This window comes from Sander vitreus, chromosome 12, assembly GCF_031162955.1.
Source record: "Sander vitreus isolate 19-12246 chromosome 12, sanVit1, whole genome shotgun sequence".
Taxonomy (NCBI): domain Eukaryota; kingdom Metazoa; phylum Chordata; class Actinopteri; order Perciformes; family Percidae; genus Sander; species Sander vitreus.
Window position 1 is genome coordinate 26,120,655 of NC_135866.1, and position 25,440 is coordinate 26,146,094.

The following is a 25,440-nucleotide window of genomic DNA, read 5'->3' on the forward strand; positions in this document are numbered from 1 at the left end:
ATAAAAGACCTGAGTCAGTGGTTGATCAAGGGCACTGAGTGGAGAACCTAGTACATGAAACGGGAGCACCCGGAGGAAACCACGCAAACATGGGGAGAATATACAAACTCCACAGAGAAAGGCCCGGAACCACCTGGATCAGAAGCAGAACCTTCTTGCTGTGAGGCCACAGTGCTAACCATTGGGCCACCATGCTGCCCAAAACACCTCGTCCCTGGGTGGGCTCGAACCACCATCCTAGAGACTACGATAAACTGTCCGCGTGTTCAATTTTTTTTATTTTTTTATTTTTTAAATACAGCAGTTGACACCAGCAGTGTTTTTTTTTTTTTTTTTTACCAATTTCCCTCAAATCCATGAGTGAGGCCACAGTGCTACATTGGGCCACCATGCTGCCCAAAACCACCTCGTCCCTGGGTGGGCTCGAACCACCATCCTTTCGGTTAACAGCCGAACGCGCTAACCAATTGCGCCACAGAGACTACGATAACCTGTCCGTGTGTTCAATTATTTCTTTTAAATTTATTTATTTATTTATTTTTTAAATACAGCAGTTGACACCAGCAGTGTGTGTTTTTTTTACAAATTTCCCTCAAATCCAACATGTATTAATCAGTCCGTCCAACATTTTGGGGCATTTTTTTTCAAAATGTATCTTTTCCGCTAAACAATCTGGCTGCCGTGCTGGTCATGGCTGTACCACAGCTACCCTCAAGGTTATAAACGACATCACTGTCACCATTGACAAAAAGCATTACTGTGCAGCCGTCTACATTGATCTGTCCAAGGCCTTTGACTCTGATAACCATTGTATGCTCATCGACAGACTCAACTACCTTGGGTTCTCTCATAACTCATATACACATAATATCACATAATCTCTGGCAATTTCATGCTTTTTAATCGTTCGCTGCCCAGCCCTGCCCACCCCTGCCCACCCGATTAGCATCAACACGCTCGATGGGTTGGAACTAGAAAAGTGGCGGTGTACAAATACTTAGGTGTCTCGCTAGACAGTTCCATCTCCACTCAGATATATTACACTGCATAATAGGCACTTTTACTTTTTGTACTTAAGTATATTTTGATAGTACTTTTGTACTATTACTTAAGGAAGATGTTGAATGCAGGACTTGTAACTGACAAGTTTGTAACTCTACAACACAGTTTTTTCTGCTTTTACTGCAATACATGATCTGAGTAAGTCTTCCACCTCTGTAAATCACCAACAACGATCTCATATTTTTTCATTGAGTTTGACCAGCCGATACCAATTTTCGCCGATTCAGATTGAATTTTTTTCAAAGCACTTTACAGCACACACAAATATTTATTTTCTATCTTTTCTTTCATAGAAAATTTGACATTTTGCATAGAACATAGAAACATTGTTTGAATAGATAATCCATCGCTATATAATAAAACTACATAAATTACTCCTGGTGTGGGAAATTCACACATATCTAAAGTGCAATGTTATGGAAGAACCATTTCCTTCTTTTCACATCTAATATCAAACTAAAAAAATTTGATATATTTATCAAATTCAGTGTGCCACGTAAAGGTTGTGTGTCACGACCTTTACGCTGATTGGTCAAAATGGGCATGGTCTATTGCCATTGAAGGTGCAAAACCACTCGTCCCTGGGTGGGCTCGAACCACCATCCTTTCGGTTAACAGCCGAACGCGCTAACCAATTGCGCCACAGAGACTACAACAACCTACAAGTGTGTTCAAATGTTCAACAAAGCAGTTGACACCAGCATTATTTTTTGCAAATTTCCTTCAAATTGTAGTCATAGTCATTCCCAGGACATGAATTTGGCGAAGCTCTAGAGAAATTTTTAAGGGTGAGGGTGTAAGGGTGCATCTAACGTCCTTGCATCCGCTGCCTCTCCACTGCCTCTCTGTTTTTTTTTATCTCTCCTCCGCGGAGCCCTCTACAAGTTCTCTCTCTACAAAGTTAGTTAGTAAAGTTAGTCTGGAGCCCTGGTATGTGTGTTACATCAACCAGCATTTGACAAAAACACATAAAAGCATCCGTCCCTGGGTGGGCTCGAACCACCAACCTTTCGGTTAACAGCCGAACGCGCTAACCAATTGCGCCACAGAGACAGTTACCCCTACCACATCAGAAGACGATTATGTATGTTGAGAAGTCAAGAACATCGAGAGAGAAAAAGACTACACTAAGGCTGCGTCTCATTTCTCTGTCTTAACCCTTCCCCTTACCCCTAGCCCTTAGTTTTGCGCGCTCATGTGAGAGTGCTGTACCAATACTCACAGGGGTACTGTGCAAGTACATAAAAAAACAATTTTTTTCTTTAGAACAACAGCCCGGCTAGCTCAGTCGGTAGAGCATGAGACTCTTAATCTCAGGGTCGTGGGTTCGAGCCCCACGTTGGGCGTCAACTTTTTCTTTTTGATTTGTGTAAGATTTCCACAGATACTTCTAAGAGAAAGCACAATTCTGTCCTGATTAATCTGTGATTTTCTGTCAATACTCTAAGGTTAAGCATGCATTATATAACATTAAACATTAGAGGCATGCTAATCCATGTGTCCACAACAAGAGCAGGAACCATCCCCCCACACTGTTGAGAACCATCAAATTGCCAACAACCAGCCACACCTCACCCGCTCTGACACAGACATTACACAACCAGCTGCTTAACCCCCTACTGGCCCCTCCCACCTGCATCCAGGATCTGTATGTATGTGTGTCAGCTATTTCAGAGACAGAGGAAATGGCTGGTATAGTCTCAACAACCTGGAGCTGAATTTAGATTCCTTGTATGTTTGTCCTGAAGCTGATTCTGGTGTGTGTGGCTGTCATAGATAACTATTACCATCAGGAAGAAGGTTCAGAGTGCCTCTGGCTAAAAAGTCATTATACAACAAATCCTTCATTCCCAATACATATACAAAACTCATGCTACTAACACATCACACACACACTGTCTTTAATCAAAAGAAAATGTTCTAACATGACAACATATTAGACAATAAAGCTTTTTGAATCTTGAAACGTCACACTCCTACAAAAGGAAATAGTCTGTTTCCGCCCGGTTTCGAACCGGGGACCTTTCGCGTGTTAGGCGAACGTGATAACCACTACACTACGGAAACGCTGACGTGTAGACCTTCAATAGAGTATTTAAATGGAATGAGGTGTCTTAACACACTTTTCTCCAGTGCCTTACATCATAAAAAGGATTACGCAAGACCCATGAAACAAGCGTTGGTGGTATAGTGGTTAGCATAGCTGCCTTCCAAGCAGTTGACCCGGGTTCGATTCCCGGCCAACGCATCATTTTTTTAAACTCTGTTTACCGATTGAAATAAACCTCAAATTTGAATAAGTCGATCAAGTTAAGTAGGAGGCAAAGATCATGATTGCGATTAATATTAGACGAAGTGGACTACCCTGTGCCTTAATTTTGTGTCCTTAAGTATAAAAAAGAATGGTTAGGCAGAATAACAGCGCAACATTCCCACCTTGAACACTACTAGTAAATGTAGCACAAAAAAGGTATTATTATCATTCAACTTGACCTCATAAGGATTACTTACACTTTAGATGCTTGCTGTTGGATGGAGTACTTTTGGAACTTCATCCCTCGCTGGGTTCAGCCAAAATATGCTATATTGGAATATACACATTCATGTTAGTGTCCAGTTTCAGACAAACATTCATTCACATATGGAACTCTTACTTTTCATTAACAATTTTCATAAATGGACTGTGCACCCATCTGTGTGAGAACAGAATATCACATTTAACATAATATCATAATATATCTTCTGCACAAGACAAAAAAAGCATAATTCAAGCAATGCTTTAAATACAACACAATTGGTAATGTTGATGCACCAGCATTTTTGTAATATTGTTCCAATTTAAATAACATTGTCCTAAAATTCAAGATCCAACCACAGTCTGACTGAATCAGTCACCTGGCTGTAGCGTCTTTGAAGCTCCATTAGGCTAATTAACGACGTTTGGCTAATTAACGGTAACGTTACCCAATACATCTTTACATCAAGATGCCATTTTGTTTTTTTGTTCAAATCCAAGTTCATAAATGCTTCCCTTTACAGGTCCAAATAAACCCTATATTTACCCGTTTTGGCAAAATTACAGTTTAACATATTTTTTTTTTTAATCCGAAATTATGCTGAACCCGTTTTATTCACCCTAACGTCACAAGTCGTTTTCAAGGGCGCAGGTGGTCTCCGGACAATCGGCTAACAAATTGGACCGAATTATAATTTTGGAAAAATTCTCTTGAGACGACTTTGCCCGATGAGTTTCACTAATTTAGATGACTTCACTAAATTAGTCAAGCTTCTTAACATTATGGCAAAGATATTAAAACACATAGTCCGTTTTCTAGCGTTAGCATGTCGCATTAACGTTAGCTGAGGTTTGCTATTTAGAACGTGGTCACGTTAACTAAGCTAACGTTAGCGCAAAGTAAGGTTATCTTACCAACCTGTTCTCTTCATTCCCAAACTCGGTAGACGTCCCAAAATTCAAGTAAACTGGCAAAACATGTTTCTAAACACGTAGTATTGCTAAATAATACTAAAGTGCACCGTGTAGAGCCAGTTTAGACAAAGTAAGCTTCGATTGACCTTTTCGACACACACCTCGCATTAGCTCCTCGCGCTACTCGCCGCTCCCAGCATGCTCTCCACCGCCCGACAATCACGCCACCGACACATGACTTGAGGTGCGTTCAGGTGCTGGCGGTGTTTGCAATTTAAATAGGTGTATTACAACATCTTTATGAAGTATTATTGTTATAACCAAGTATTAATTAAATCAGTAGGCCTACTGTCCCACTAAACTGAAGGTCAGGTATAAATTCTTCTTCTTCTGTTTGATATGCTAGCGTTATCCACCTACTGGTCAGATAAAATAAACTACATTTTGTTGTCAAAGTCATTTAAAGATGTTGGAAAACTGTCTGAAATTAGAAACTGAACACACACTCACTGATAAATCTTCTGATTCTGATTCTGATTCTGAAAAGCACAAATACATAGATACTATAGTGCTAAGAGTTTGGATGTGGAAATATCGTAAAGGTTAAAAGACAGATTGTAAACTCAAAACAGAGTACAAATAAGAAGAAATAATTAAAGGATTTTTTTAACTGGATCACAACTGTGATTTTTCATTTATTATATACAGTTTAGAGTGCGAAAATATGTATTGAGACTGAAACGAAGCTGATTCAATTAGCAAGAGTGGTTGGCGTTTTGGCAGAATGAAATGCCCAAGCCTTTAAAAATAGTGGATGCACTGGACAGCTTTAATCCACATCTAAATAAGGTTGCCAAACATTATGCTGTAGTGCTCTAAGGACAGTTGGCAGGAGAGAAGAGTTGGCTATTAAGTTTGAAATAAATGTTGTCAAATAATTAATGCATAGTGAACAGGTTAATCCTGCTTTTGATGTTAGTGTATGTCTGGATGTTATATTACTTTTGTTTTGCGTTGATAGGGATTTTTCGGGCCCCTGACCCTGTATAGGCCAGGCCATAGGCCCCACTTCATCACGTGACACAGGCACTACATTATGGTTGACATGGAAACGAGCTCCTCATCAAACAAATGTCCGGGCTTGCAACTGCAGCAAGCGAGACGCGCAAAGTAACCGAGGAGATTTTTGCCGTCATTTAATCTGAGGTGAGTACAAGCCATTCACAGTCTTCGTGATTTGAACCACGGTGTAACAGAGCGCCATTTTGAGAAAATAAAAGCCGACACCTGTGAAATAACAGTAGTGCAGTTGGTTGTGGTATCTGCCTGTCGCCGCCTGTCTGTCACGGTAAGCTAAACAAAATGTGACTTCCGTTCAGGACCTTCAAACTAAAACCGTAAATCATTGCTTAAGAGTGTAATGCAGTTGTTGGGATAGGACCTTGTTTTATATAGTCTATGGATAGGGCAGGGGGGAGGAAATACAAAAACACAGAATATCAATACACAACACAACATAATTGGTAATAAAGACTGCACGTATAGGGTGAGAACCATAGCTGAGAACATGCTTTCATCATTTTTATCCGACTTTTGCCAGTGTGTTTTTGTTTTGAAGACTAAGTCACATTACTTCCGGCCTTGTACTTGGTTACTTTACAATGCAGAAGCCGCACTAGCATCTTCTTAAACTACAGCCTGAGAAATAGCGGTGTTTGTCTGTAACCCTGTTATGGATGTTGTCACTGATGAACACTAGCAACCACCTTTTATTTGATTGTCTGCCACACACACATTGTACTTTATGTAGATGTACGTAATGAAGCTAAATGAGACTCAGAATTTGGGACCTGGCGCTCTGTTCAGAGAACATATGACCTTTGTAAAAATGCACACAAACAAATTGAAGGAGTGCCTGAGGTAAAGGTATTTATATAGGCCTAAGGCTAACTTCTATGTTACACACTCCCTCACAGGTCGCCATGCAGGATAACAGGAATAGGATGATTCCGTTCCCTCCACCCATCAGCAGAGACAGAGTCATCAGGGAATTCCCAAAGGTAGGTCCCGTTTTTTCTATACATGTATTTTTTTTGTCCAATATACTGTGGTGATAATGATCTGCTCCAGTTCAATACAGGTTAAAGAAAACCCTTGTCTTTTACTGTGAGATTACTGTGGTTAAAATGGTAGGAGCGGCAGTCTAGAAGATGTTCATTTTATTGGATATGTGTGACTTCTAACTGACTTTCTCAGATAGTGAAATCAGTGTCAGACCACAGCACTTAGGGTAATTCCCCTGTTGAAGTCAGCTCCCCAATCCCAGACTCAGTCAACATATGCGTCTGCCCTCTAAAGCCTCTCCAAATATTACATTAAGCACTTTATTTGGACAGGAATCTACAATGTTTAATAACTTCTTCTAATGGGGTGAACTCACAACTGTCAATCCCAAACCTTAGTGTTTCTATTCAATTCTATATAACACATGCCAGTTACAGAATAGTTGGAAATATCTTAAATTGTGTTGTTAAAATGGAATGTCTCACATCCTTTGATGCTCGCAGTACAATCCACATGTTTACATTATTTATTTGATCATATATATAAAATTAGTCGTAAAGTTGTCAAGTGGTAGTAAATGTACAGTGTAGGTGTTAGGCCTAGTTTGTCTATGAACAAATGCAAATGCAAGCCCAAGGAAAGTTCTGGTGTCTTGCTTCTCAACTGCTGGGTACAGTTAAAGGGGGGGCATCAACGTCCCGGCCACGGTCTTGAAGCTAAGGCAGGAACGGTTAACTTCCGGTTTACAACTAGGCTTTGAGTTAGACAGTGGTAGAGCTATTAGTCAGTGTGAACTTTAGTTTGTGTGATTTGTTACAATACTGTTATTGACAGGAGATCAGTAAGATTCATATTTATTTTTCAATAAAAATAAAAATACAGATAAGGAAGATTAGATTATTTTCCCATATCGTTCAGCCCTAGTTTGACTCCTAGTATATACAAAAAAACTTACGTACTTACTTACTTACTAATGACTTTGGTGATCCCCTGACTTTTCATCTAGTGCCATCTTCAAATCAAAATGTTCTTTTCCTGTGATATCTCAACATCTACCAATCAACCTCTACCTACCTCAACCTATCACGTCTACAGACATTCATGGTTTTCAGACAATGCATGCTATGCATGTCAACTTTGGTGATTGATCCTCTTACTTTACCTCATGTGCCACCATTAGGTTAACATTTGTGGTTTTGAATGTCTTAACAATAAATAGATTGTCCTGAAATTTGGTACAAAACATCCATGTCCCACTCAAGATGAATTGTAATAACTTTGGTGATCCTTTCACTTTTCATCTAGCTCCATCATCAGGTCAAACATTTAGTTTGTCCACTACTTTCGTTTATGACTAAATACATGCAAAACTAATGACAGCCCATCAGCCTCAGCTGTACTTTGTGTTTATTATTAATACGTTAATGTTAACATTCCATACACTAAACACGGTAAACATTATACCTGCCTAACATATGCATGTTAGCATTGACATTGTGAGCATGTTAGCATTTAGCTCAACGCCTAGAGCCTCTAGCATGGCTGTGGACTTATTCTTGTTGTTATAACATGAATTCAGTGGCTTTGTGCAGAATACATGTCAGTAATATATGGTCCTGTTCTTTTCAGTGGTACACGCCTAATGCCTCTCTGCAGCTGAAGAAAGACTGGGACATTCAGGCTAAAGCAGCCTGTAAAGATGGAGCCGACAGGCATCAGCCGTGAGTCTCCCGCTTTGGGATAATGCATCATTTGTAGCTTTGCTTGAACGTTACATGAAAAGCCTTTACAGATACCGTGTGTGTATGCGTCCAAGACAAATTTTCTTCAGGACAATAAAGTCAATCTTTTCTTTTCTTACATCTTACACTGATGTTAAAAATCTGTTGTCTTCTTTAAAGGTGGGACCGACAGAAAATGTCAAAAGTGGTGGTTGTTGGAGACCTTAATGTGGGGAAGACCTGCCTCATTAATAGGTACTTTATCAACAATTAGCCAATGAAGACATAACCTGTATAACTGAGGTGACTGTATCAAAATCAGATCTGTTTTACTGTCCTGCAGAAAGTGGACGAGTTCTTCAGATCAGTGTTTCCCAACCTTTTTGGCAAGTGACCCCTTAAAGTAAAGCTATGTCTACCTGTGATCCTTCATCACAAGTTGCATATGTCTGTGGGTAGTGGCCAGTTCAATTGAGGAGTAATTTGTCCTTCTCAGATTGTTTATTTGAATACTTTTAGGGGCCTAAAGATGTGAATATTATCCAGTTATTTACAAGCAAAGGGCAAAGACCAGAAAGATATATCACTAATGATGTGCCTCAGAAATGGGTTTTTTTCTGCTTTCAATGTCCTGCTATTCGTCTCACAATCAGATTTATCTTGTGACTTTATTGGAGGGTGTCGACAAGATTGGAAAGGCTGGAAACCCTTGCTATAGCATTTATATAGACATTTTAGAGCATTGCTCTTGCCCATATTAAACACAGTTATCTGTTGGAACTGACTGATGGTACCAATAAGAAGCTAAAAAAACAAACAAAAAGGAAACAGGATTACAGAATAGAACAGACCTGGGACTGTTTTAGTTTGTCTGAGTTCTGACCACCATGGACAAAAAGAAAAAAAACAACAACTTGATGTGTTTATGCTGTTTTCAGGTTTTGTAAAGATGTATTTGAAAGAGACTACAAGGCCACCATAGGTGTAGACTTTGAGATTGAGAGGTTTGAGATATCTGGAGTACCTTTCTCCCTTCAGATGTGAGTAGTTTGGTTTTAAGTTATTCTGCATATATGTAACTTTAGAGTACTTTCTGTTTTCGCCATTCATGCTTACTTTTTATTAATTTTTTTTTGTAGTTGGGATACTGCTGGCCAGGAAAAATTCAAATGCATCGCTTCTGCATACTACAGAGGTGCTCAGGGTAAAACATTATTGTAATAACTAACTCTATAACTAACTCTGGGTCTGATGCTAGGTGAGCATGCATTTTTAGCTGGTGTTAAATAATAATACTGAAACTTCTTGTCCATCTTTTCCAGTCATAATCACGGTCTTTGACATGGCAGACATTAAGTCCCTAGAGCATACACGGTGGGTCTGATTATAACATTATCATTGGGCTTATTCTACAGTTGTGGACAATAATAACAATAATGCACTGTGTTTGGGAATGGAATATTTTATTTAATCTAGCAGTGTGGGATCCTCCCCTATAGTTCAATATTACAAGACCAGACTACGTCTGGAACATCACATTTACAGTTTGTGATCACTCTTATCAATATTTATTTATTACCCACATCTGAGCTGATCTTTTCTGGAGGCTGATGTGGGGAAATTTCATTTAATGGAAGGCTAATGTAACCATACCTTAACTCTGACCCAGACAAGACAGCAGATGGATGGATAGAATTAGTGTCTTAGATTTGACAGCAGCTATAGTAAATCTTTTTATATTAACAATTGGATCACACGTCTACTTTACATTTGAAAGGGTTTGCTCATAGTGATGAACCGTCGGAGAATTATCACTCAACTCTACAGTTCCTTTTAGCTGTACAGAGCTTTATAGCTTCTTTTGCACATTGACGATGCCGTTTGCTGGCCCACAGCCTTTACTGTTTTGGTTCACTCTCACTGCTGTCATCAGCCATAGCAGGCAGCTAATTTTTTGGCAAACAAGCTCTGATTGACCCACTGTACACTACCTGCCTAGCACTAAACAGCAGACGGACACAGTTGGAGACTAGCTGGTGAACATGGTGGAGCATTTAACAGCTAAAGAGGCGGATATATTTCTAAGGGTTTGCTGGGGACCAAAATCAGAGCTATAGGAGAGTTAATATTGGCCTTACACTCATTAAGTGGACAGAAACATGATTCCAAATGAACGCTGGTTGTTGCACCGCCTGTTGCAAGACATCTGTGTCACAAAGTAATCTGAACTCAAAGGTCCACTTACTACCTTTCTAACTGCATCTCACTATGACACTTAAGCCAGCGAATGGTGCCATCACATACTGTAATGTAGTAATGTAGCTACATAGAGTGAAGATGCAAGATGCAACAAAAAGATCTGGTGAAGATGTATCACCATGCTAAGTCTAGGTGTAATATCTTGTATAGGTCAGACGTTTTTAGCCTGATAATCAGACTGAATAGGCATTTTGTTTTACTTTCAGTCATATTTGAATCGCTGAACAAATAGGAGATGTGGGTGATGATTCAGAGATCTGGAACCAGGCTAAAAGGCTCATCAGATAGCTAAGAGATATTTGAGCAGTTGGTGTTGATCACTCTCCGCAACCATTGATATCGCAGTATCAGTGATTTAAAAAAAACTAAATCAGCAACCCATCTTCAAAGACGTGAAGAAATATATTTACATCCATCCAACATCCATTATTATCTATCTATCTATCTAAAATCCAGTGCAAGAGCATGTTGTACTGTAAGATAATGTAAGAACTTTATTTTGTTTTCATAGGCAATGGTTAGAGGAGGCCATGAGCGAAAATGAGCCTGACTCCTGTTTTATCTTCTTGGTTGGCACTAAGAGTGACCTGCTGGTGACTATATTTTATATTTTTTATATATATATTTTCACAAACACAATTTTCTTACATTACCCAACTGTCTTGTTCTTAAGCCCTTAGAAGAAAGACAGAGGACAGAAAAGGATGCCATCCAGATGGCAACAGAAATGCATGCAGAGTTTTGGGCTGTTTCAGCTAAAACGGGTAAAACCAAGAGCTCACACTTCAGTTCTGGATGGTACATAATGACAACATGAATACAATGATTCTGGGCAACGCAGACAGCCACTGTAAGAAACTGTTCATTTGTCTAATTTTCAGGGGAGAACGTGCAGGCGTTTTTTTTCAGAGTGGCAGCTTTGGCCTTCGAGAAGTGCGTACTGAAGGACATGGAGAATGGGGTCCCCGCTAGTATCGGACGTGGAAATAGTATCAGTAAGTAATGACTCTACTCCTAACATGCAGAGATGTTAATAATGGAAGCCTTGAGGGTATACAAATCTACCCTCAATGTTTGTCTTGACAGAATCAGATCGTGTCAACCTGGATGAGGCAGCGCCCCAAGACACGAAGAGAAGCTGCTGCTGATGAAAAGAACTCTCAAAGTGAGCCGTTTAGGAGAGCGGAACCAGACAGGTGCTCTATTCTGAACTTCAGCTGCCGAAACAAAAGTGACTGACCATGTTCCACTGGTCTGAAATGTGCCTTAGGACATGTTCCATTAGGTTCCTTATGTTATCAAAACTGCCATGTGTTCTGACGTTTGAAAAAGGTTCAACCAGTATGCGCTTCTGAAAGCCAATTATTATTGGCTTGAAGCTGACAATAATGGACTCTTTTTGCTGATACTATATCTTATGAATTTGACCTTTTTTATGGGATAGTTGTCAGTATTTTATTCTCAATATCATTTAGACCATGGGAAACCCAAGATAAATTATTATACTATGGCAATAACAAATCTGACAAATCAGTGTGTCTCCTTAAAGGTCCCATGCCATGGCATGAAAATTTCACTTTATGAGGTTTTTTAACATTAATGTGAGTTCCCCCAGCCTGCCTATGGTCCCCCAGTGGCTAGAAATGGCGATAGGTGTAAACTGAGCCCTGGGTATCCTGCTCTGCCTTTCAGTAAATGAAAGCTCAGATGGGCCGATCTGGAATCTGCTCCTTATGACCTCATGAGGAGGAAGGTTACCTCCCCTTTCTCTGCTTTGCCCGCCCAGAGAATTTGGCCCGCCCATGAGAAAGAGAGAGACATCATGGCATGCAAACAAGTAAAGAGGCAGTTGGTCAAGGCAAAGCCGGTCTACGGAAAGCCTTTCCACTCCTTATTTAGCCCCATTGTACCGAATTTGGTTGCAGTTCCACCAGAGTTCCACTGGGTGTGATCGCAGGCGAGTGCAAAATGAATGGGACTCTATGGAGCTAGACAGCTAAATTTGTCTCTTTCGCCTGATTGTCGTTGAGAAATCTCAAATTTGATTGTAGTTTTTGCAAGTTCAACATGGATTATAGGTCAAAAGTTGAATGAACGAGTACTTGTGTCCTTTTGATTTCTTACAGGTTGAGTCGTTGTTGCCCATAACACGCTAGCATTCTGCTAATGAATGCTGATTGGTCAGTGAAGGACTGATTACGATCGGAGATCCCGCTTGACGGCATCCGAAGCAGAACCAGAATGTCAGAGTGAATATTTCGGCGTGGTCTTTAAAACATTAGCAAACCTCTTTCTAGCACGTGTATTAACAGGGAGAGGCTAACCTGTCAGCTGTGTTGTCGATGCTTCGAGAGAACAAAGGAAGCGACTCAGAGCTTGCCGTAAAGCAGTATCTCTGGCCGTATATGTTTATGACGTCATTGACATTTTAAAAGGTTTTTTAGAACAAAAAAGCCACTTTAAAAAAATCTAACACCCAGCAGTGTGTATTTTCTTAGCCTCCCCTTTCGAATGCAACTTTCAGATTACTAGACAAAAAATTATATCCTGAAAGTGTATTTTGAGGGGTATAGCTCCATAGAGTCCCATTCATTCTGCACTGGCCTGTGAGCTCCCCTATACGGATCAAGAGTGGAACTGCAACCAGTTCAGAAGCCGGAAGTAACGAGAGAGTGGAACTTCTTCCCTTATTAGAAATTATTTGGTCAAGGCCACACCCCCACCCTCCACCTTGCCCCCCCTCTCTCCTCCTCAATATCATTTAAAGCTACAGACACAGAAATGGCACGTCCTAAGGAAAGCTCATTGTGGGACTGGCTCTAGTGGCTATAATTCTGCACCAAGGCTGAATTTCGGGAAAGAGACTTCAGATACAGTATTAGGGGACCACTAAGGCCTATATAAAAGCATCCAAAAAGCAGCATGTCATAGGACCTTTAAAATCAGTTTATGTTCTGAGTAAGGTCTTCTTCTTGGTCAATCCTGCAATATTTGTAAAATACAAACTCTATTATGCGCATCATTTCAGAGGTGGATAGTAATAGACTTATTTGGGACAGGCTAATATTGTCCCTAGTGAAACCCTTACATGGATGCTTTAGATTTTCTTTGCTACTGTAGTAGTTTTTTTATTTTATTTTTTATTTCTTTTTATCATTCAGTATTGTTGTGAAATATGTCTCACCCATTACTGTGGGTGATTAAGGTTTAATAAAAGTTTATTCGCTGGAATTTGGGAGCAAGGAAACCAAACCATTATGTTTTCTTTTTAAAAAAAGTATATAATGATCATAATTTGTCATTTCTTAAAGTTATATCTTGACTCGTTGAATCAAAAGCTGACGATAGTAAGCAGCTGTGCATTTATGAAACCAGTATTGTTGTCAAAGCCTATTATGTTTAATAAAGTGGTTTATTAGCTGTCTGCACTGTTCTGTCATGATGATATTCACAATTATGAAGTATGGCTATGCAAGATTCACAAGCAAATGTATCCCTTAATGATTAGCACTTTCTCACCTACTGAAAAACTGAATGTGTACAGTAAAGGCTTGTCTTTTAATGCGGTGGTCCAGGTATTTAAACAAAGATTAATTAAATATACACTTGCATCACATCCTAAGTTTTTTTTATTTTCTTTTACTGCACATCATAGTTGTATGTTCTTGCTTTTTAATCGAAATATGACGAGGGTTGACAAGTACATGTACATACAATTAAAAATAAATGTGTTACGTGTGTGTAATGTGGTAGAATTCGTAAGTATACTGGGGGAAAAAAGCGAAGATGGTAATAAGCGGAGTGAGCCCTCTTCCTTTTCTAAGATACTCTCTGACCCGGCGCGAACCAATCACATCACACATCTCCATGTTTTGGAGGAAGTACAACCAGTGTGAGCTAACGTCAGATCAGTTAGCTAGTAAACTGCTTTCTATTTCTATCTTAAAACGGTGTCTCTAACGTATTTCAACTATATGGATGCATTTTCTTTACAGTGGTTATTGTAACGTTGGGGCTAGTGTTTGTTGACTTAGCTAGTTCAGTAGCTGTAAATTGTCTCAGATTAGACGCACACGCTAGGCTAGCATGTGTCAACAACCCAGGGCAGTTTGAGCTGCTAGGAGTTTGAGTTGTTGAGGAGGGACTGCTCAGGTACTGCTCTATTTATTAAATGTGTTTACTTGTTCTAACCGATGTACTTTAATGTGTTATTGTGTACTTCAATACGACAATAAGTTATCTTAATACATGTATACCTTTTTAAATGTATGGTAGGTCTGTGTGATAGAGAGAACGTGCATTACTTACGGCAGCGTCAAAGTTCAAAAAGCCTGGCTGGCAGCTCATCATGGGTCAACAGCTAACTTTAGTAGCCCAAATCAGTTTCAACCACTTTACTTAGGCCAATTAAAACGCACATTTCGGATTAGTTTGCCTAAAGCTCACCATAGACTTCCAACTACACAACTGTGTAGAAGACTATAATAAAATGATATTAAATGAATAAGTGTATCGCGGCGTTACAATGGTTAATCTAGTAATTGAGTTTAGAAATGGCAAGCCAATCGAATCAGCAGAACACGTACCAAAGCTCATGTGTTAGTGTGTTTGCAACTTTGAGAAATCACAAATGAACTAATGATTTTGATCCCCAGCTGGTTCATTATGAAGACCAATAAGTCATACAAGCTTGTGCTGCACAAGAAAGGCTTTGGTGGTAGCGGTAAGGAAGAACTTGCAACTCATGCAGTCAAAGTTAATGTTTCTCTTATGAAAGATTGTTTTTTTTTCAAATTAACTTTTTCTTTGAGCAGATGATGAGTTGGTTGTCAACCCAAAAGTTTTCCCTCAAGTCAGTCTAAGGGATATAATCGAGATTGCACACCCCACAGATGAATACAGGTGAGCTTGCATAATGAGAGGATTGCTGTTGTGATACCACTTACATATTACATATTGTTACACTACTGAGCCGATAATCTCTTTTGAAATTCAGTCCTCTCCTGCTGCAAGTGAAGAGCCTAAAAGAGGACCTCCAGAAAGGTAAATGAATTATGATCAAACACTGTATGCATCTTTGCTATATTTCAAGAATTCAATTAGGCAAGATCTAATTATTTAATATTATTATTTTAATAATAATAATAATAATAATAAAAGAGTATACAGCTGAAACGTTAAGTTCATTAATCACATCGATTTGCAGAAAATGAAGCTTTTTGATCAGTCATTTTTCAAGCGGAAATGCCAAACATAACCTCGTTCCTGGTTTTAAAGGTGCTCTAAGCAATGTTGGGTGACGTTACTTCTTGTTAACCTTTGAAGTATTTTCAAACAAAACAAGGCTAGATCGCCCCTCCCTCCTCCTCATCCCGTCCCCTCTCCCTCCCTTCCGTGCTTCCGCGCACTAACCCCCCCCCAACCCCAACCCACAAATCCCCACCCCCAAATCTTTCTTGTCGGTTATTGAGCTGGAAGACTGTTTGTTATGTTTGGTGGTGCAGGTTGGCCAGTTTTGTTTTTGTTGCCGTTTGTGGAGCCTGGGCTGTCTACAGAGACTGCGTTTTTTTAAAGTGTGTTCAGGGGACAGGCAGCTCACGGATACTGAGGAGATGTTTGCTGTATGTGACAAAAAATATTGTAGCCTAAAAAACACGTGACATCGCTTAGAGCACCTTTAAATGTGAGGATTTGCTGTTTTTCTTTGTCTTTTGTGATACTAAGCTAAATATTATGGCTTTTAAAGTGTTGGTTGGACAAAACAAGCACTCTTAAGACCTCATCTTGGGCTTTAGGAAACTGTCAATTTTTTCATGATCTTATCTCATTTTATTGATGTATTGAGAAAATAATTAGCAGATTAGTCAACAATGAAACTGATCGTTAGTGCTTCTCCTATAATATACAGCATAAATCTCACATGTCTGTGATGGTTGCCTTGCCTGTTCATTACCCATGATGGATAGTTTGTTCTTATCTAGAGACGATCAGTGTGGACCAGACTGTAGCACAAGCCTTTAAGCTGCGTGCTTACCAGGATGTCATTGTTAACATTGTCGACCCGAAGGTACGTTCACTGTGACCCTTCTCTGTGTCCACCATTTGTCAGTTGAACAGAATCTCTCATGTGTTTGTTTTTTCTTTCTTCCTTGCAGGATGTTACACTGGACCTGGTGGAGCTGACGTTCAAGGACCAGTACATCGGCAGAGGAGACATGTGGAGACTAAAGAAGAGTCTGGTGAGCCGTGTGAAAGTTAAAGTGTCTGGGTATAATGTGCAATAGCACAATTATGTGAAGATTAAACTGTTACACAATCTTTTTTCCAGGTGAGCACATGTGCTTATGTGACGCAGAAAGTGGAGTTTGCAGGAATCAGGTACTAAGCATTCATTTCATTCTGAACACTCCATTTGCAGAAATGCATTTATAGTGACTTGATTGTGAAATAAATCAACATGTGTGTACACGTTTCTATGGTTGAGCAGTGCTGAAAGCAGCAAACATACTGTACATTATGTGTAAAGGTTAACCCTCTGAGGACAAAACGCACCGCCGAGTCCAAGGGATGTTTAACAACAGTCCTATTCAAAAACCGATATAACAATATTTCATTTTAGACATTTATTTACTATTCTATTAATATATTATGCTACTTTGGTGAACCCAAGACTTTTGTACACTCATTTCAAGCACCAAAACAATTGAGTTTAGGATTGTTTTCACAAGAAATTTCAAAAAGCGAACATCAACTTTTCAGCTTTAGGGCCACATTATCTCTTTACAAATTGCTCTGGAACAAATTTGGGCCTCACTATACAGAAAGATGAGTTTGTTCTGAACATTTTGATATGAAACAGAAAGGCAGGGTTTCCGCGGTGTCTTAAAAAGTCTAAAAAAGTCTAAAACTTTAAAATCAAAATGTTAGGTCTTAAAAAGTCTTAAATTCGCTGAAGTATTTTGTTCTAGGTCTTAAATAATTGTAAACAGGTTTTAATTTCCCTACCTCTAATGCTCATTGAAAGGTCCCCGCAGCGCTTTACAACTAGGGGTGCACGATTCAGAAAATGTCACGATTTTAAATTTTTAGGCTCAAGATTCGATTCAAAACCGATTCTCGATTTAAAAAAAAACAAAACATTCACAGTATGTAAATGTAGTTACCTTTCCCATGTGATTGCAGTAGACATACAATAAAAAAAAAAAAAATCGCAATGTGAATCGATTTTTTTGCACACCCCTATTTACAATGTTATTTTTTTATTCTGTAGTGTTGTAGTTCTTTCTGTCGCTAGTCCAATTATAATTTGCTGTATTACGACTACAAATTAGAACAACATGCAACTTATATTGCAGTCAATCTAGACACCAGTCCTATAATGCCAATGAGGAAATCGGGGAATTGTTTCAGACAATGTTTCGGGACATCTGACTTTTTTTGTTGCGATATAGGTCTTCAATTTCATTCATAATGGTCTTAAAAAGGTCTTAAATATGACTTGCTGAAACCTGCAGAAACCCTGATGGGTATCAGGTTATATGCAAATATGCCTAAAATGTGAATTTAAAAAGGAAATGTTAAAATGCACTTAGACCCCAGATGGTTAAGAAAAAAAAGCAAAAGAACCAGTTATGCAATGGTGATGATGACTGAAATGATTGTGAACATTCTCCAGAGCCCAGGCCAGTGAACTCTGGGTGAAGGGAGAGAAAGTGACCTGTGGCTACATCAGTGAAGACACCAGGGTAAGAGCAATGCACCCACAGTACAACAATGAAGTAAGGCAAGGCAAGGCAGCTTTATTTGTATAGCACCTTTCAGCAACAAGTGTTTTACATAAAACATTGAAGAACAGTTAAAGTGCCCATATTATGAAAAAAACACTTTTTCTGGGATTTGGGGTGTTCTTTTGTGTCTCTGGTGCTTCCACACGCATACAAACTTTGAAAAAAACCCATCCATGCTGTTTTGAGTGAGATACGGTTTCTGAATGTGTCCTGCCTTCAGCCTCCGGGTGAGCTGGTCAAAATCGGCACAGCTTGTGACGTCACAAGCCAAAACGAGCTATGCTAACGCTAGCATGCTACCTCGTTCTCAATAGCAAAGCACTGCTACAACACACAGAAGTTCACCATAATCTACAAAAGAACTACTTCCATGTGCACCCTCATTTAGAAGTCTCCCAGCTAATCCTGCCTTGTAACTGACCGAAGTTGGAGAAACAGCCTTTCTTTTACTGTCTATGGAGCTAGCTAGCTGACATGATCTACATCTGAGCTACTGCGCATGTGCGAGTGCAATCAAAGATAGTACAGAAGAAAAGAGGTCTCACTCTGTAGCTAAAACAGACCAGCTGAAAAGAGGATCTGCAGCAGTGAGAGAGAGCTGTGCAGTACAACAAAAATATGTTTTTTGAAAATTAAACCATGTAAACCTATTCTGGTACAACCTTAAAATACAATTATGAACCTGAAAATGAACATAATATGGGTGCTTTAAAAACGGATAAAAGACGAGAATAAAATGTACAGTGCAGTATAAGAACAAGTTAACCGAGTCCAACTCGGGCCTCCCAGAGGACTTATGTTTTCTGTTGCAACTCAGGTTCCAAACCTGGCCTCCCAGAGGGCTTAACAAGTTAACAGAGTCTAATTCGGGCCTCCCAGAGGACTTATACTTTAACTCTTTTTCTGTTGCAACTCAGGTTCCAAACCTGGCCTCCCAGAGAACTTATAAATTAACAATTATTTAAAGAAAGGCAACATCAAAAAGAAAGGTCTTCAGCCTTGATTTGAAAGAACTGAGAGTTGCGGCGGACCTGCAGTTTTCTGGGAGTTTGTTCCAGATATGTAAAACTGAACGCTGCTTCACCCTGTTTAGTTCGGACTCTGGGGACAGCAAGCAGACCTGTAGTCGAAGTAGTAGTTGAAGTATTCACAATCTATGAGTTTGACCTTTTTTAATGTAGACCGTAAAAGTGGATGTTAGTGTTAGTTCACCACAGAAGTGTGTTGTCACTTAGTGTGGAAGAATTCATAGTAGTCTGTGATTGCTAGAATGCCACATCGAAATTTAAAATTAGTTTCAGTTAAGCAAGTTTTGACTCACCACACCGATTAGGGCTGGTACGATATGCTTTTGGCCCGATTCGATTCTTTCATGATACGTGAGTGTCTATTTGATTTGCATTGCGGTTTTCTTTTCCTTTAACAAAAACAAAAATGGAATAATACACTTCTAGACACACTAATTGTTTTCTAAAAAGAATGCACATCACATGTCAGTCAGTCTGACATTTATTTCATTTGTAGTACAGGAAGTACATGACATGGATTTTCTGCATTTTCTGTTTTCGCTCTGTTTTGACATGATGTAGTCGCAGCCGGCAGTACCATATAAACCAAAAATATTTATGAATCATTGGTAAAATAAATAAATACAAAATAATATTGATTCTGGGGAAAAGAATCGGTTTTAAAAATCGTCGCAAAACAAAATCACGATAAATACATGAATCAATTTTACCCCCCCACACCCCTAACACTTATACCATGACAAGAAAGCTTTCTGATACATTGCTTTTTAAATAAAGTCATTAAATACACAAATACATCCTTAAAATAGGCTGTGTCATATGTGAACTGTGACAACAAGCATGCAGACCTGACTCCCTTTGATTTTTAAAGCTTGCTATTAAATAGTCACTTATTTATTCATGTTATTCATCATTCATTTCTCTTAAATGTCTTGTGACCTTGTGACACAGGTGGTGTTCAGATCCACATCTGCAATGGTGTACATCTTTATCCAGATGAGTTGTGAGATGTGGGACTTTGACATCTTTGGTTAGTTGGACCTCTCTGATTTGTTACTCACAGTGTGTCAGCTTTAATTAGTTTGTCTTTCAGTGGCATAGAGGCTGTCTTGGGGGAGAATATCTTATTTGAATGTTTTGCTCTCAGGGGATCTCTACTTTGAGAAAGCTGTAAATTGTTTCCTGTCGGACCTTTTCGCCAAGTGGAAGGTTTGTGATTTCTTTCATGTTTGCCTTCATTGTAACATTTTCTTTCAAATAAGAAACAAAATCAGTGTTTTAATGTTGAAACAGGAGAAGAACTGCAGTCATGAGGTGACAGTTGTGCTTTTCTCACGTACATTGTACAGTGCCAAAACTATTGGTGAGTTAATGTTGTCACAGTGAGTTACGATGCATATTAATGCATTTATCATTAATACAAATATCATTTTCCTCAGATGAATTCCCTGAGATTCTGAGAGGGTCCATCAGACAGGATGCAGAGGGACGTTTTTATGAAGACTTCTACAGGTAACCGTAGTTACTATAGTAGTATAGTATAGTAGTTAGGGCTGGGTGTCATTCAAAAATGTTCGATACCGTGACTTTGATACCGGTTCCTGAATGAAACTTTTTATAATTCCAATTTTTACGAAATCCGTTTTAACCAAAAGAAATGAAAACATTACACATTTCGGTACAAATCTTTTTAGCTCCTCTCAAAATACAACAACACACACGTGAGCCTGTCTCTGTGTAGAGTTTTCAGTGCATGCCTCTTCGACGTGTAGACAGTCAATCACCAGCGTTATCAGATATTGGTAGAAGCATGCTGCATGCTTATTGGCTCTCTGATGCTGATGAGATTTACTCCTTAGCTATTGAAATTTGGTATTGAATGGCAAGGCCTTTTTCGATACTCAATGCTAAAGGCCTTTTTATGGTTGTGCGTCGAATCGACGGCATCCCTCCGCAGACCCCTCTGCGTCTACGCCGGACCCTACGCCGTAGCCTGGCGTGCACCTCTCGAAAAATGTAACTACACGTCGCAGCGGCTGTGCCTTGGTAGCGTTGCATTTCCCCCGACTCATTTCCTGGTTCTCCTTCTCCATAAACAACATGAAATCAAGGAGAGGGTTAACTTTTCCTGCTACAGATTTCCCACCGTGGTCAGAAAACACAGGGGAGACACTTTGTTTCTCTCACTGTGACTCTAGAGTCGGTACTTGCGCCGAAGCTAATCGCCGTCACTCTCTCACTTCTCCCTCGCTCTATCACCTACTCCCCACACACACACACACACACACATGCCGGCTCGACGCACACACCATCGCACAGTTTAAACATCAGGCCACTTAGTAGGCTACGGCGAAAGCTCTACGTGGAGCCTCCGCACAACCATATAAAGGCCTTTAGGCTAAGCTAAAAAAGTATCGAAGTTCGCTACCCAGTCCTGTTGTACATAGCTTTTAATTGTATGCCTTACTTCAAGTTCATCTAAATTACCGACTTGATGACAGAGGTCTTTTGACGGCACTTAACTATTTTGGGATCAGGGTCGTGGCTCAGAACGAGAGACGGGATGAGTGGACATCCTTACTGGTCACGATCAAGAAGCTCTTCATTCAGTATCCCGTCCTGGTGCGGCTGAAAGAAGCAGGTAGTGAATAAGTCAAGTGTTTTGGCTGACTAACAGATCTTTGGATCAAATGCCTTTTGTAAACAAAATCCTGCATTGTGTTTTTTTTTTTACTTTTCGTGCCAGATGGTTTTCCTGGTGGTTACAACTCCACTGCTGCACAAGGAAACTACCTGGAGGCCATTAACCTTTCATTCAATGGTAAGACGTCTAACACAAAAACAGAACTGCTCTCAGAAAAAGAAGAATGTATTTACCTGAGAGCAGGTCTTTACCAAAAGACTTTGGAAGATATCTGCTTGTGAAATTGTGAACATGTTGGCTTTGACAGAGAGGGGGTGAGCCTGGGAGCGAACACTTTCTGTTGACCGCCGCACTAACGCACTTATTTTGACTCACAAAGTAACTTTACGTTTGGTAACTGCAGTGCTAGTTGTATTTTACGTGTGGAGGAATCAATCATTGCAATACATTCTCGAGCGCGTCACAGTGTGTTTATGCGTCATCTCTCAGTGTTTAGTCCCTCGCGGCAGCACTTTGTTGGACTCCTTAAAGCCGCAACACATGTCTATTACTATCCAAAGTCAATTACACATAAGTGAGTGTCTTTCACAGGTTACTAACCTGAAAAGACAAGACGAAAAGCTGACAATCACCGTGTCTCCCACAGTGTTTGACAAGCACTACATAAACCGAAACTTCGACCGCACCGGCCAGATGTCAGTGGTCATCACTCCGGGGATGGGTGTGTTTGAAGTCGACCGTCTGCTCATGATTCTCACCAAGCAACGGATGATTGACAACGGTGAGTGTGATGATACAAACACACTTCAAACACACGGGACTTCAAACTGAACAAATATATTTGTTAACAGAGAACTAAAGGTCCATTGCATGAAGTTAATTGTGTTGGTGACACATACTTTTCCCCTCTTCAGGTATTGGTGTAGACTTGGTGTGTATGGGGGAGCAGCCATTGCACGCAGTTCCGTTATTCAAGGTAACACATTCAGAGTGTAAGTCTTTGTAAGGTGCATTACGCCATATACATGTTGGCAGTGTTTTCCCCCAGGTTTGTGGAAGACTTAAGGCTCTGACACACCAACCAGACGGCCGACCGTCGGCAGAAAAGGCAGTCGGACTGATCATTTGGCTTCCGTCGGTCCAAAAAGTGCCTCGGAACACACCTAAGCGACGCCGACTTGAGCGTACATTCTAAATACGTAAAAATAAATAAAAACGTAATAACATATAACGTAATCTCTATAACAGCAGGCGGCGCTAATCTGTATTGTCGCCCAAAAAATGAAAACCGGAAAGGACGAACGCGTCACGTGGGTCTGGCTTCTCCCGAATTTCAAAGCCGACCATAATGACGGCTCGTTCGGAATACGATCTCGTATGTTACGAAAATAGTTCACAGAAACATGTTTCTGAAAACATTTTATGCGAGAAATAGGCTATGCAGTTGCTGAATCTGTCTGTTTTTTTGATCGACAAAGGTCAGTTTGAAAGATTTTCGTCAGATTTGTAGAGGCATTCGTCACGCTCATTCCGCTCGTCATTTCCGGTAAGTGTTTTAACATAAGTGCACTGATTTGCTAGTCAAGGGCTAGCACTCCACCAATCAGATTGGTCATTGAGTCCGACTGCCCACTGACCGATTCAACAAGTCAAATCAGCCCAAATGAAAGCCGACGGCTCCTCTGACTGACGACGGCACCGAACACACCGAACAGACTCGAGTCACCGACCTCGCCAGACGGTCCGACGGCCGATAATCGGGTTGGTGTGTCAGGGCCTTTAGGTGCACGTATGTTGCGGGGGGTTTAGGGGTCCTCCCTCAAGAAAATGTGTCGTTTTTTTTTTTTTTTTAATAACCAAAAATGCAATTTCACATTCATTTGGACCTTTATTATTACCATATCTGTGTCTAAAACGTTGGCAAAGCTAGAGCAGATAATAAATAAATATCACTCAAAAATCTTAAAGACAAAACTTGCTAAAGAAGTCCACTGGGGACCAATCACAATCATTAGATCTGCGAAAAGGAATTTATTTAGTTCTGATGCTCACTTTGATTTTACAACAAAGGAATTTCCCCAGTATGGGATTAATAAAGTCTATCTTATCTTGTCTTACATTTATTCGGCTTAGGTGATGCCCAAAACGGCTTGGGTGCTGCACCTAAGCCTTATAATGTTAGGGAAAACCCTGTTGGTTTCTGATGGTCATTCTCTCTGTAGCTGCACAACAGGACGACACCCGGAGACTCTCGCGTGGGCGACGACTACAACCTTCCTCACTGGATCAACCACAGGTAAAACAACATGACTGATAAATAAAGATACATTTAAATTCTATGCAAAAGTGAAATGGATTGATTGATGTATTTCTTGCTTGCATCTTTTTCTTCCACGCCTGCAGCTTCTACACCTCCAAAAGTCAGAACTCTTGTAGCTCCTTTACACCTCGCATCAAACTGGCTGGTCGCAAGGTGCGTACACTTTTATTTTTTGCAGCAGCAGCAGCACTGTTGTTTGACTTCAATTAATTGAAAATTTGAAAAAATTTTGTATGTTTTTGACATCTCCTCTGTCTTCTAGCTCCATGCTGAGAAATTCAAGAGCAGCAAGGACCACAGTAAGTTGGGACCCTTTATCTCTCTGAGCTGTTTTTAACTTCTTGAAGCATGAATTAGATGACAACTTTATTTTTTTTAGGCATGCTAGGGATGGAAGTGTCAGTCTTTGGTCCAGACTGAAACATTTCAGCATCTACTGGATTGAATTACATTTTGCACAGACATTCATGGTCGCCATAGTATGAATCCCATTGACTTTGGTGATCCCTTGACTTTTTCATGAGGTTGACATTTTGAGATTTTAGTGAAATGGCTTTACAACTTTTGTAAGGATTACCATGAAATATGGTACAGATATTCATGGAGCCCAGAGGATGAACCCTAATAATCCTCATCCTCTTCCAGCTCTCTGTGCTCCAAAGGACTCTGAAAACAGCCTGCCTATTCAGGTGGACTACGACGCCTATGATGCTCAGGTGTTCAGACTGCCTGGTCCTTCACGCATTCAGAGGAGCACCACCTTCAGGTATCTTTCTGCTTGCACAAAACTAAACTACGCTCCATCAAACACAGAGGGCAGAGTTATCCTTTCTTGTGAACCATATGGACCTTTCGCTCCGTTGAACAGTAGTGACTGTGTGTCTTTCAGGATGGGTCGAGACAAAGACACGAGTGGGAGGAAGAGCTGGGGCTCGGTGGACATCAGTGCAGGCATAGGCGCGTCCCCGCCTGTTCGCTCCGGAGGTCCGGAGGAACAGCGAAGCCTGGCCTCTGATGACAGTCTGGGCACTGTGTCCAACATGCTGCTTATACCCCGCATGCCTCCAGCACAGTATGAAGTCAGTAGCTCCCTGGGATACACCAGCACCAGAGGTAACTCCTCCA

At 40.2% G+C, this 25,440-nt stretch overlaps 2 protein-coding genes and 6 non-coding genes across 19 annotated transcripts in view; 4 read left to right on the forward strand and 4 right to left on the reverse strand.

Moving 5' to 3' along the window:
• The first annotated feature begins 356 nt into the window (after window positions 1–356).
• Window positions 357–13,778, forward strand: LOC144526121 (ras-related protein Rab-36-like). The gene is given in 13 exon segments (XM_078263337.1): window positions 357–417; window positions 5,543–5,622; window positions 5,624–5,698; window positions 6,469–6,552; window positions 8,186–8,277; window positions 8,458–8,532; window positions 9,216–9,317; window positions 9,417–9,481; window positions 9,600–9,651; window positions 11,048–11,129; window positions 11,210–11,300; window positions 11,418–11,531; window positions 11,623–13,778. Coding segments are annotated over 13 exon segments (1,035 nt in total). The 3' UTR covers window positions 11,685–13,778.
• On the reverse strand, window positions 409–482 carry trnan-guu (transfer RNA asparagine (anticodon GUU)). The gene has a single exon. It is a non-coding gene; the product is annotated as a tRNA-Asn (tRNA).
• Window positions 1,639–1,712, reverse strand: trnan-guu (transfer RNA asparagine (anticodon GUU)). Its single transcript has one exon. It is a non-coding gene; the product is annotated as a tRNA-Asn (tRNA).
• Window positions 2,042–2,115, reverse strand: trnan-guu (transfer RNA asparagine (anticodon GUU)). Its single transcript has one exon. It is a non-coding gene; the product is annotated as a tRNA-Asn (tRNA).
• On the forward strand, window positions 2,336–2,408 carry trnak-cuu (transfer RNA lysine (anticodon CUU)). Its single transcript has one exon. It is a non-coding gene; the product is annotated as a tRNA-Lys (tRNA).
• trnav-aac (transfer RNA valine (anticodon AAC)) lies at window positions 3,057–3,129 on the reverse strand. The gene has a single exon. It is a non-coding gene; the product is annotated as a tRNA-Val (tRNA).
• On the forward strand, window positions 3,239–3,310 carry trnag-ucc (transfer RNA glycine (anticodon UCC)). Its single transcript has one exon. It is a non-coding gene; the product is annotated as a tRNA-Gly (tRNA).
• Window positions 13,779–14,411: 633 nt separating the features above from the next.
• depdc5 (DEP domain containing 5, GATOR1 subcomplex subunit) overlaps window positions 14,412–25,440 on the forward strand; it is a 35,237-nt gene continuing 24,208 nt past the window's right edge. For 9 of the 12 annotated variants that reach the window (XM_078264877.1, XM_078264880.1, XM_078264881.1 and 6 more), the window contains exons 1-21: window positions 14,412–14,688; window positions 15,192–15,259; window positions 15,351–15,438; window positions 15,533–15,579; window positions 16,503–16,603; window positions 16,692–16,775; window positions 16,865–16,914; window positions 18,212–18,281; window positions 20,303–20,381; window positions 20,499–20,560; window positions 20,645–20,714; window positions 20,791–20,863; window positions 21,889–21,992; window positions 22,098–22,172; window positions 22,642–22,776; window positions 22,910–22,971; window positions 24,218–24,291; window positions 24,399–24,468; window positions 24,578–24,614; window positions 24,961–25,081; window positions 25,205–25,428. In XM_078264877.1, coding sequence (XP_078121003.1) covers window positions 15,202–15,259; window positions 15,351–15,438; window positions 15,533–15,579; window positions 16,503–16,603; window positions 16,692–16,775; window positions 16,865–16,914; window positions 18,212–18,281; window positions 20,303–20,381; window positions 20,499–20,560; window positions 20,645–20,714; window positions 20,791–20,863; window positions 21,889–21,992; window positions 22,098–22,172; window positions 22,642–22,776; window positions 22,910–22,971; window positions 24,218–24,291; window positions 24,399–24,468; window positions 24,578–24,614; window positions 24,961–25,081; window positions 25,205–25,428 — 1,684 coding nt within the window. In that variant the 5' untranslated portion in view covers window positions 14,412–14,688; window positions 15,192–15,201. The remainder of the gene's footprint in view (window positions 14,689–15,191; window positions 15,260–15,350; window positions 15,439–15,532; window positions 15,580–16,502; window positions 16,604–16,691; window positions 16,776–16,864; window positions 16,915–18,211; window positions 18,282–20,302; window positions 20,382–20,498; window positions 20,561–20,644; window positions 20,715–20,790; window positions 20,864–21,888; window positions 21,993–22,097; window positions 22,173–22,641; window positions 22,777–22,909; window positions 22,972–24,217; window positions 24,292–24,398; window positions 24,469–24,577; window positions 24,615–24,960; window positions 25,082–25,204; window positions 25,429–25,440) is intronic. The other 3 variants (XM_078264879.1, XM_078264889.1, XM_078264885.1) reach the window with 1 other exon arrangement.